Genomic DNA, 12354 nt, shown 5'->3' on the forward strand with positions numbered 1-12354 from the left:
AATGTAAATCATGATTTAAATCAATTTGATTTGAGTCAAATCTACCTTGGTTCTTGCTATTTTCAAACCAGAAACTGTTATTAATGCTATGTCCTGGTGACACAAGCCAAGGATTTGCCTTGTTTCACTAAACTGTAGTCAATGCAAACTACAGATTCAGCCATAAGATGAAACCAAGGTTAACTGAAAACAGAAATGAAGCTTCCAGTCCCCTTCTATTGGCCAAACCAGAGAAAAAGATGGGCTGGAGCAGCAAATGAGCCCAAAACATTGCGTGTATGATGCTAAACTATAGCTTTATAGGTCTTATTCTACTTGTACGAAAAAACATATAATATTCTTAATGATCACCCTGATATACATGACAAACAGTTTGAAAATATTTGGATCAGCAAACAACCTGTATTTGAGTATATTTCCCCTTGTTCTCAATAGACACCAAGTTGTCTTGCAATCTGCAGCCCATCTGCTTCCAAGTTAACTCAGGCTGAACACAATGGGGACAACTCCTTGATAGCTTTGTGCTTAGCATTGCAGCTTTAAATAATAATCGTGTGTTATCAAGCCAGTTCTGACTTATGGTGCAGCTTTAAGTGTGCAAAGGTGTTACAGTGTCCCTTGTGTTTAAGGTCATCTTGTGATGTCTTGCCTCCTACTGACCAATATCCGAGTCACATGATGAGTATGTTCTACTTGCAATGGGCACACCATGCCTTGGAGCGGCACACAGGTAGGGCAACAGTTTCTGCTCCTAATTAAGAAATGCACACACTGAAAACCACACCTAGAACAAATAGATTTCAACTGATTACAGATACTGTTTCACAGCAGCATAGGATAGAAAACTGTAGCAAGTGTACGTTTTAACACAGACGCAAACATTCATCTAGCCCAGGTCATGTGCTGTTGATCAGGCATAGAAAGGACTAAACCAGTGACCTGCAACCTCTTGAGTTCAAATCTGAAAACTGGATCACCAGGTGGTGTGCGAAAACCGATGCTGATATTTATGGTCTGGAAACCTGCCAAGAACTCTGCTATGATAGAAAAAAAACAGGCTGCTATCTTCAGTGGGCAGATCAGAGGACACTCCTGGGATGTCCTCCATAAACAGATCACTTTTTGAAAGGAAAACTATTCTACTTCACAGAATACAGCTTAACACCACTTCCCGGGGTCATACAAACACCTTTATTTGGGTTCCACATAAAAATGCTATGGATCTAATCTACCAACATTGTTAGCATTTTTGCACACAGTGTCCATGAAAGACTTAATCTTGCACACAAGGAAATGAGCTGCACTGAGATAAGAGAACCCCGCATACACTCAGAGGTACTTACTTTCCTGTTATTCCACCACACAGTCCAAGGCCCAAAGTTAATTTAGAGGCAGGGAAGCCACCATCACACCTTTCTCTAGGACCACAGTCTGTCCAAGTAACACACCATGAACCCCAAACACCACACAACTGCCCAAGAAGCATGAACACCAGAGCTAACATGGCCATGAATTTGAACTGCATGCTTGGCGTGCTATGAAAAGGCTGCATCCCGGGCTCTTACAAAGCCTTGCTTCCTTCACCACCACCGCCTTGTGACTGTCGGGTCAGGCAAAGGGCCTCTTTTTTTGCTGCCAATATCTATCCTCAGGGTACCTGCAGAGGGATTCAGGTATCAAGCCCTTGGCAACACGGCTTAAGCTCTTCCTAATGGAGGCGAAGGAGAGGGGCCCAAAACCTGATGACCTCCCCAAGTCCTCTGCTGCTCTCCAGCCTAAGCTCTGCCACGCCTGACACTCCCCTTGGCAGAGCAAGGCAACGCGCTTGGCACGCGGAAAGAGCCCAGGTCCAATCCCAGGGAAGGATCGCAGGGTGCGGGGCTGGGAAATCCCTTTGTGCTCTTTCTCTCTCTCTCTCTCTCTCTCTCACACACACACACACACACACACACACACACACACACACACACTCCTGAGCCCGTTGCGGATCCCCGCCGTCAATACAGCTCTGGAAAGGCAGATCCCCCTCTCCTGAGGTGCACGAAGGGAGAGACACTTTACCTTGCTCACGATATTCTGTCGAAGGCCGGCGGTGATGCGGTGGTACCTCTCGCGACAGTCGCAATAGCTCTGGTTCTTTGCCTCCGGCGTGGGCAGTTCGGGGGCTGCCAGCATGCCCCTGCTATAGCTGCTACTGCCGCCGCCGCCGCCGACGGTGTGGTTGCCACCCGGGTTGTAAGTGGGGCCGGTGGCGAGTCCCCTGGCCGGCAAAGGAGGGTGCCCTCCGGTCCAGTTGCCCTGCCCATCCGTACCCTTGCACCACGAGAGCGGCTGGACCAAGAGGAAGCTGTCCGAGAACTGGCTGAAGCCGATGAAAAGGGCCGGGATCCAGGTGAGGAGGATGAGGGTTTTCTGGTGCCCGCCGCCCAGACCCCCCAGAAGAGGGAGCACCGAGCCATCGTAATCCAGGAGCACAGGGCTGCACGACCCCGAGGGAGCAGGCGGCGGCGGCGGTGGCGGCGAGGCGGCCACCGGCAAGCTCTGGATCTCCGCCGCCAGAACCCCGGCAGGAAGGGCGGCATCGGCGTTGGCAGCGGCCGCAGCAGCAGCCGCCGGGTCCGCCTCTCCGGCAGGCAGCGAGCCGTTCTCCTCGGGGAGGGGCCGGCTGCCTCCTCCCTCGCCACCTTCCTCGCCGCGCCGGTCTATCGCCATCCGGCAGGAGGAGGTGGAGGCAAGCCAGCGAGCCTCACATAGAGGGGACCCGGGGAGGCGGCGCGGGCGGACAGCGGCGACCCGATCCGACCCGAGCTTCGACGAGCCTGTCGCCACGCAAGGACGGGTTGGGGCAGATCGGAGGAGGCTCTCCTCGCGGGATTCTCCGCCGGCCGCAACCACATAGGTGGAGATCTCTTTACGCGCAGAGACCCCGCGGGGAGACGACGGCCAGGGTCTCCTGCCTTCGCTTCCCCTCGGCTTCAAGGCGCGCCCTTCTTCCCTCGCCGCTTGCTTCTCCTTCAAAATCTTCCTCCCTCTCCTCTGTTCGCCACACGCTCTCCCCTTTCCCCGGCTCCGTTCGGCTCCTGCCCGGCAGCCACCCCCCGAAACTGCGGCGATTCCCGGGAGCCTAAAAGGTCTCCCGCTGGCTACCGGGGTTCCGGCGTGGGTGCCGAGGAGAGAAAAGATCCAGCGACGATCGGCTTACTCCTCGCTGTCTCTCCCCGCCGGCAGTCCGGGTGGCCGCACATCGGGTTGGCCCCGGGAGCGGCACCCCCGCCCCACCCCCGCTCGCCAACCAGGATCCGGGCGTCGAAAGGAACCGCATTCACGGCCGCCCAAGCCGAAACCGGATCGCGTCGGCCCGCAGGGGCGGCCCTGGCGGCCCGGCGCCTTTCGTTTTTCTTCCCCGGCCGCTGCAGCTCGGCTTTCCGCAGAGGAAGGCTTCCCTTCCCAGGAGAAGGAGAGGGGGGGTGGGGAGGCTTGGCGGCCGCAGCTCGCCTCCGTCGCCTTCTCCCGCCGATTCCTCCGCTGCCTCCGCTTTGCTCTCAACCTGCAAGCCCAACCCCCGGACCGTCAGCCGCCCCCGCCCCCTCTCCCGCCGCCTCCTCCTCTCCCTCCTCTCCCTGAGGTAAAGGTAACAACGGCCGCCGCAGCCCCAACACCTGCTCCTCCTCCTCCTCCTGCTGGCGTTGTTCTACTAAACCTAAGCTGCCGCTAGGCTCCCCCTGCAGGGAGCGACCGGAACGCCCCCCCACTGACTCCCGTCCCCCCCTCCCGTCCTCAAAAAAGCTCTCCAGCGCGCCAACCTCTTGGATGACTAGCGCCACTGCTACTCCACAAGAGGCGCCCCCTCCCACGAGTCTCGCGAAGCTTTGGGGCGAGTGGCAGCAGGTGGCGGGAAAGGGGAGGTATCTTTCATGACCCGCAGCAGGGGGAAGTGTGGGTCGTAACGTCATGGTAAGCACGCCCCCCCTTTGCGGGTTTACTCGCAAGTAAATCCCGCTGCGGTATAGTCTCAAGAGGACACGACAAAGGCCAGTATCCCAGAGCAAAGATCCAAGCACCTTTAAGAATAAGAGATGTGTGTGTGACCTTAGCGTGTGTTTTCTCAAATGCGTGGAGTATAAATAATTTCAGAACTGCGGCAACACAGAAAGAGTGGGGGACGTGTGCGTGTGTGTGTGTGTGTGTGTGTGTGTGTGTGTGTGTGCGTGTGTATGTGTGTGTGTGTAGTTACGTCGTCTAAAAGGGCATGGTGAGTGGATTGCAACGCACTAACATGCTGTAGTACACCTGCTTTTAAGCTGTCACAGTATACAGTACTTTGTCCTTTTCGGGTAAAGGAGTACAGTATGGAGAGGAAGTACTGTATTCTGAAACGAATGGTTGTTGTGGGTTTTTAGGGCTCTTCCTGAGTTTCTTCAGTCCCTGTGGCTGGCATCTTCAGAGGACAGAAGTAGGAACTCTGTCCGTGAGCCTGTCCTCTGAAGATGCCGACCACCAGAGACTGGCGAAACATCAGGAAGAACAACCTTCAGAACACGGCCAAAGAGCCTGAAAAACCCACAGCAACCATCAGATCCTGGTAGTGGAAAGCCTTCGCGAATACATATTCTGAAACTCTTAGGTGAGAGGGTGATGGATCATGGGCAGCCTTTCAGTAGAGGCCTTGATTTTCAAAGACTTTCCTACCATTCCTGTACACTATGCGTGCTTACTCACTGTGCCCACTGAGTTTGGTGGGGGCAGATTCTCGGGCAAACATGTAGATGAACCATACAATAGAATTACGAGGACCAAAGGAGGAGGGTGCTTTCTCTGAAATTTCGGAGTATAACACCTTTTCATTCCATCCATGAGGTGATATTAACTAGAATTTTACACATGTATTCTCAAGTAAGTTGCGCTGCTTATCATCTTCACTTGCTTTGAAAGCAGAATACCTCGCAAATCATAGGGAGTTTCATTTCTGAGACATTGCTGGGGATTGTTGTTGTTGTTGTTGTTGTTAGGGGAGGCTTCCTTGGTTGGGAGCCATAACAGCGAAAAGGTCAGGCTAAACAAGAACTGCTGGATAGCTCGGTGGTTTAGGCATCAGCAGTTGGGAGTTCAATTCCCCAGTGTGCCTCCTTGAGAGGGGCTGGACTCAGTGATCCATAGGAGCTCTTCTAGCTCTGCAGTTCAAAGGTTGCTTGTTTATTTATTTATTTATTTATTTATTTATTTATTTATTTATTTATTTATTTATTATTATTATTATTATTATTATTATTATTATTATTATTATTATTATTATTATTATTATTATTATTATTATTATTATTATTATTATTATTATTATTATTATTATTATTATTATTATTATGTGTTTCCTATTATTAGCACATTTATCCTCTTAATGGTATAGAATTGCAATTTAAGTCTGTAGTTACCTCTTGGTGGCCAATCACAAAACAAACAAGGTAATCTGAAAGATACAGAGATGACAACAACAACAAAGGAGCAGCACATACTAGAACAGATTTTTTTTAAAAAAAAACCCTAATATTGAAGCACCACTTCTTCATACCATCTAAATGTACTTCTCGTTTGACCCTAAACCTGCCATCCTGTACACCAGGGGTCCCCAAACTTTTCACTGTGAGTGCCACATAATATATTTTCGAGGGCCAAAGGAACGCGTGTACACACACATACACCTGCCTACACATGCCCACACCCACACCCACGCACACACATGCATGCACGCATGCACGGGCTGGATAAAAAGGCAAGATGGGCCGGATGTGGCCCGCGGGCCATACTTTGGAGACTCCTGCTCTACATGGTGAAAAGGGAGCAAATTCTACTGGATTTAACATGGCTTGATTCAGAGTATACATGTATGCCTTTGAAATATACACTAAATGAAACTACTTTGAATGACTGTGGGCAATAGAAGTGCAGTGCCAAATCAACTCATCAGTCAAAATAATAGCTAAAATGTCTTTTTGATATATTAAAAGAACTGTTTCACTTAATGAAAACAATAAAGATTCTTTTGGCTCTTAAAGACTAACAAAATTAACCTTAACATGAGTTTTTGTGACCCATGTTAAGAAAAATGTGTTCATCGTTAAGATGCCACACAACAGACTGACCTCAGCCATCCCTCTGGAATGTCTCACTCAAAGAGGCAGTGACTTTTTAAAAAGTTATTTTTAAATACACAACAAAAAGAATAGGCAACAGGAGAGTTCCCAGATAGCAGGGCTGCTAATGCTGCCCAAGGACATTGCACAGCAGTTCCTTGTTTCTTCATGAAGGATTCCCCCACCCCCAATTTTTGGAGGGAGCAGCTGGAGAATCTGAGACCCCCATGAAAATCTGTGAATGAGACAATGTTGTGTGTGTACATTCAAATGCTGCATGCATCCCTGGTGGGCAACCTTGAATGCCTTTCCCCCTACAAACCAGGGCTAGCCCTAGACATTTTGCTTCCTGAGGTAAAGGACAAAATGGCGTCCTCTTATGTGTGTTCAGTCGTTTAGTCGTGCCCGACTCTTCGTGACCCCATGGACCAGAGCACGCCAGGCCCTCCTATCTTCCACCGCCTCCCGGAGTTGTGTCAAATTCATGTTGGTTGCTTCGATGACACTGTCCAACCATCTCATCCTCGGTCGTCCCCTTCTCCTCTTGCCTTCACACTTTCCCAACATCAAAGTCTTTTCCAAGGAGTCTTCTCTTCTCATGAGATGGCCAAAGTACTGGAGCCTCAGCTTCAGGATCTGTCCTTCCAGTGAGCACACAGGGTTGATTTCCTTTAGAATTGATAGGTTTGTTCTCCTTCAGTCTCCAGGGGACTCTCAAGAGTCTCCTCCAGCACCACAATTCAAAGGCATCAATTCTTCAGCGGTCAGCTTTCTTTATGGTCCAGCTCTCACTTCCATACAACACTACAGGAAAAACCATAGCTTTGACTATTCGGACTTTTGTTGGCAAGGTGATGTCTCTGCTTTTTAAGATGCTGTCAAGGTTTGTCATTGCTTTCCTCCCAAGAAGCAGGCGTCTTTTAATTTCAGGGCTGCTGTCTCCATCTGCAGTGATCATGGAGCCCAAGAAAGTAAAATCTGTCACTGCCTCCATATCTTCCCCTTCTATTTCCCAGGAGGTGATGGGACCAGTGGCCATGATCTTAGTTTTTTTGATGTTGAGTTTCAGAACGTTTTTTGCACTCTCGTCTTTCACCCTCATTACAAGGTTCTTTAGTTCCTCCTCACTTTCCGCCATCAGAGTGGTATCATCTGCATATCGGAGGTTGTTGATATTTCTTCCTGCAATCTTAATTCCAGCTTCGGATTCCTCCAGTCCAGCCTTCCGCATGATGTATTCTGCGTATAAGTTAAATAAGCAGGGTGACAATATACAGCCTTGTCGTACTCCTTTCCCAATTTTGAACCAATCCGTTGTTCCATATCCAGTTCTAACTGTTGCTTCCTGTCCCACATATAGGTTACTCAGGAGATGGATAAGGTGGTCAGGCACGCCCATTTCTTTTAGGATTTGCCATAGTTTGCTGTGGTCCATGCAGTCAAAGGCTTTTGCATAGTCAATGAAGCAGAAGTAGATGTTTTTCTGGAACTCTCTGGCTTTCTCCATAATCCAGCGCATGTTGGCAATTTGGTCTTGAGTTCCTCTGCCCCTTCGGAATCCCGCTTGTACTTCTGGGAGTTCTCGGTCCACATACTGCTGAAGCCTACCTTGTATGATTTTGAGCATAACCTTGCTGGCGTGTGAGATGAGTGCAATTGTCCGGTAGTTGGAGCATTCTTTGGCACTGCCTTTCTTTGGTATTGGGATGTAGACTGATCTTTTCCAGTCCTCTGGCCACTGTTGAGTTTTCCAAACTTGTTGGCATATTGAATGTAGCACCTTAACAGCATCATCCTTTACGATTTTAAATAGTTCAACTGGAATGCCATCACCTCCACTGGCCTTGTTGTTAGCCAGGCTTTCTAAGGCCCACTTGACCTCACTCTCCAGCATGTCTGGCTCTAGGTCAGCAACTATATTGTCTGGGTTGTCCGAGATATCCAAAACTTTCTGATATAATTCCTCTGTGTATTCTTGCCACCTCTTCTTGATGTCTTCTGCTTCTGTGAGGTCCCTTCCATTTTTGTCTTTTATCATGTCCATCTTTGCACAAAATTTTCCTCTAATATCTCCAATTTTCCTGAACAGATCTCTAGTTTTTCCTTTTCTGTTATTTTCCTCTATTTCTTTGCATTGTTCATTTAAGAAGGCCCTCTTGTCTCTCCTTGCTATTCTTTGGAAGTCTGCATTCAATTTTCTGTAACTTTCCCTATCTCCCCTGCATTTTGTTTCCCTTCTCTTTTCTGCTATTTGTAAGGCCTCGTTGGACAGCCACTTTGCTTTCTTGCATTTCCTTTTCTTTGGGATGGTTTTTGTTGCTGCCTCCTGTACAATGTTATGAGCGTCTATCCAAAGTTCTTCAGGCACTCTGTCCACCAAATCTAGTTCCTTAAATCTGTTCTTCACTTCTACTGTGTATTCGCAAGGGATTTGGTTTAGATTATACCTGAGTGGCCCAGTGGTTTTTCCTACTCTCTTCAGTTTAAGCTTGAATTTTGCTATGAGAAGCTGATGATCAGAGCCACAATCAGCTCCAGGTCTTGTTTTTGCTGACTGTATAGAGCTTCTCCATCTTTGGCTGCAGAGAATATAGTCAATCTGATTTCGATGTTGCCCATCTGGTGATTTCCATGTGTAGAGTCGCCTCTTGTGTTGTTGGAAAAGGGTGTTTGTGATGACCAGCTTGTTCTCTTGACAAAACTCTATTAGCCTTTGCCCTGCTTCGTTTTGAACTCCAAGGCCAAACTTCCCTGTTGTTCCTTTTATCTCTTGACTCCCTACCTTAGCATTCCAGTCCCCCAGAATGAGAAGAACATCCTTCTTCGGTGTCAGTTCTAGAAGGGGTTGTAAATCTTCATAAAATTGTTGAATTTCAGTCTCCTCAGCAATGGAGGTTGGTGCATAAACTTGGATTATTGTGATGTTGAAAGGTCTGCCTTGGATACGTATTGACATCATTCTATCATTTTTGAGATTATATCCCATTACGGCTTTTCCCACTCTTTTGTTGACTATGAGGGCTACTCCATTCCTTCTATGGGATTCTTGCCCACAATAGTAGACATGATAATCATCTGAGTTGAAATCACCCATTCCCATCCATTTTAGTTCACTGATGCCCAGAATGTCGGCGTCCTCTTATCCATACAGAATACTACTGATGTGGTGGTTCAGTTTTACTTCCCCCCAATGATAGGGGCCAGGGGAACCTGTGTTGTTTCCTTCTGTAGATATTTTAAACGAAAGCTGAGGGCATGTTAATTGAGGATCATTTAGCTGTTATTTAACTATAAAATGTTTATCTTGGCAGCCGATTACATCAGTAGGCAAGTGTAATGTGTAGAGGACACAGTGTTAGACTCAGAATGGGAGATTGTTCTGATGATGCAATTGGAAAATATTGTATACCACCTGGGCGCTTTGGAGGAATAGTGGGTCATAGACAAACATAATAGAGAGATATGAGCAGCCTCAGATGTGACTCAGATAAGATGGGCCCTGTGCCTTATGTAGCCTTTAGAAAAATTTCCTCAGTCCAAAGTCTTAAGAGTATGTAAAAGCAGGGGTTATGGGTTTAAACTAAAGGGCCAAATGTGCTCAATGCCTTGCCACACAAAAACAGCACACAAAATACACTTCCATTGTTCTACTTCTGTGCATACCTTGCCCCATTTGGAAGAAGGAACTGTATTTCATGATTTCACTGTAGCAATAATTTAAACTAAACAGCTGTCGAAAATATGTTCTTAGTGCCTTGTGCTGCAACGCTGTGTACATTTACCTGGAGAAGATCCTACTGAATGTGATGGAACTTATTTTTGAATGGGTATTAGTAGGATTGCATCTAATCCTATTCCTTTGCACCAAGACCACTGTCAGTGCACATAAACTCTTAACTTTATGAGTGAAGATTAGTTCACAAAACCACACAGTATGGCTAAAGGTTTTTGTTGTGGCTGCCAAGCAGAGATGAGAGAAATGAAGAGTGAATAACGGAAAGGTCCAGAAGGGGTTATAAATGAAACAGGAGCTAAACAAGGTGATGTTTAGGTGATGAAGAGTATGGGAGTTACAACGAAAAAGAGACAGAGTAGACAGTTGGAGCATGGTAATTTGAGCAGAAGCCACTGGTAATGGTGCGGCTAAAAATACTGCAAATAAATGAATGAATGAATGAATGAATGAATGAATAAATAAATAAATAAATAAATAAATTTTAAAATCACTGAAGGCAATTAAAATGTGAGAATCTGATTGAAAACCCACATATCCCAGAATGAAAACACCACATATGAGTAACAGCACATTTTGCACAAGTTGCTGTCCTCTGAAGATGCCAACCACAGAGACTGGCGAAACGTTAGGAAGAACAACCTTCAGAACACGGCCAAAGAGCCCGAAAAACCCAGAACAGCCAACAGCACATTTGTTTATACAGATGGGGGTGTAGATTAAGGCTGCTTTCCTTAATTCTGGAGAATCTGAAAGTTTCTGCCACTTAAATGCCACTTTTGTAACATTACAGTGATCATAATAATGGTAGCATCCAACTCTGCTTTTTGTTCTTCTTTATGAATACCCAGACTGATTTTTCTTTCCACTAAGCAGTTTACTTCCAAGTATGCAGGCATAGAATTGTGCTGCACACTTTCACTGCCAGTTCAGCCCTGCCTATCACTACTCAGAAGTAAACCCCCACAGAATTCAGGGAAAATTTACTTCCAGGCAACTCAGTAGATGATTACAGCTTAAGGCTCTGCTTTGGAAAACGTACATCATTGCACCTTGCCCAGCTCCAGCTGAAAGTTAAGCAATAAACAGGTTAGGCCAGTTTTCAAAAATTCATGTTGTCATCACCTGTTCGTGAAGGCTGTCCTTTGTGACTGGCTGCTGTCCTGCCCCAGTCATTGAGTTAAAACAGGCTTTCCTGTTTCACAGCTGCAAGGAGGAGCACCGGTATTTCTTTCATACAGTACTCTGTTTTAACCTGAGCTAGTCCTTCCCCCAGCAGTGCCCTTTACCCTGTTTCCCTGAAAATAAGACCTATCCTGAAAATAAGCCCTAGTATGATTTTTCAGGATGCTTGTAATATAAGCTCTACCCCAAAAATAAGCCCCAGTTAAGTGAAACCGCACCCTCCACCATTGTGCAGCAACCAGAAGGTGACATGACTGTATCGGAATAAATGTAGACTGTTGTGCATGAAAAAAATAAAACATCCCCTAAAATAATGCTTTTTTTGAGCAAAAATTAATGCAAGACCCTGTCTTATTTTCAGGGAAACACGGTATACTCCTAAAGACTCCTTTGTTTTCTCCCCCCTCCCAAAATACACAAGGATCAGGACATGGTTAAATACTTTTTCCCAGCTGCTGTACCATTAACCGACTGTAACAGTTTGTATTTATTTTAGGAAGGATGTTGAAATTGATATTGTAATCTAACTATCAGTTTAAATGTGCTTTCAAGAGAGCTGCAACTTAAACACAAGTGTAACTGCATCGGGATATAGACAGTGATAGCATTGTGCTGGACGGCTTCTCTGTGTGTGGTTTAGATGTGTGTGCATTCGAAGTAAAAATTCATCTTTTACTCTCTTAATGATAAACTAGAAATTGTAATTCTACCTTCCCAACCCCATACCCTCCAGATGTGTTGGTCTATAACTTCCATATACCCAACACAGTGGGAGGGCACCAGCTTGCGGGAGCCTATTCCAACGTCTTCTCCTAACCCTTCACTCAGTGCCTCCCATCTTTGTCTCAGAGCAGGATTTGTCAACTATGTGTGCTATGCTCTTGGTATTTTACAAGCACTGCAGATTTAGGTCCCCATCTGTCTTTGCAGAGACAGCTCCCTTTAAGTACCTGTTCTACAGGAAGCATATTACATTGAAGGAAAACGTTTTGAACTGGTGGATTGACATGTTAACTGGCCCTTGTGCTGTTCTTGACTAGAGTGTGAAGTACAATATTTGTTCCCTGTAGGCTACAGCTTTGACTATAGTATTGTGTCTCAGTCTTGTGTTTGTTTTGTGAAGCGTTGCATAGACACAAGAAGGGATTGTGAAAAATGGAAGAAGAGTGAAATGATGATCTTGTTCTGTGTGTCTCTCCCCCCACCTTCACTCCATATACTTTTATTTTGTTTCTAAGCCTTATTCTACAAAACCAATGAAGAGTTTTGTGGCATGTTTAAGACTAACAAATGACATTTGGGATATGC

At 46.4% G+C, this 12354-nt stretch overlaps 1 protein-coding gene across 2 annotated transcripts in view; it reads right to left on the minus strand.

The window, feature by feature from the left end:
* SLC22A23 (solute carrier family 22 member 23) overlaps positions 1-3198 on the minus strand; it is a 117776-nt gene extending 114578 nt beyond the window's left edge. The window contains exon 1 of one of the 2 annotated variants that reach the window (XM_020789843.3): positions 2062-3198. In XM_020789843.3, coding sequence (XP_020645502.3) covers positions 2062-2712 — 651 coding nt within the window. In that variant the 5' untranslated portion in view covers positions 2713-3198. The remainder of the gene's footprint in view (positions 1-2061) is intronic. The other variant, XM_072998571.2, reaches the window with a different exon arrangement.
* Between the last annotated feature and the right edge of the window lie 9156 nt (positions 3199-12354).

This window comes from Pogona vitticeps, chromosome 4 (genome assembly GCF_051106095.1).
Source record: "Pogona vitticeps strain Pit_001003342236 chromosome 4, PviZW2.1, whole genome shotgun sequence".
Lineage (NCBI taxonomy): Eukaryota > Metazoa > Chordata > Lepidosauria > Squamata > Agamidae > Pogona > Pogona vitticeps.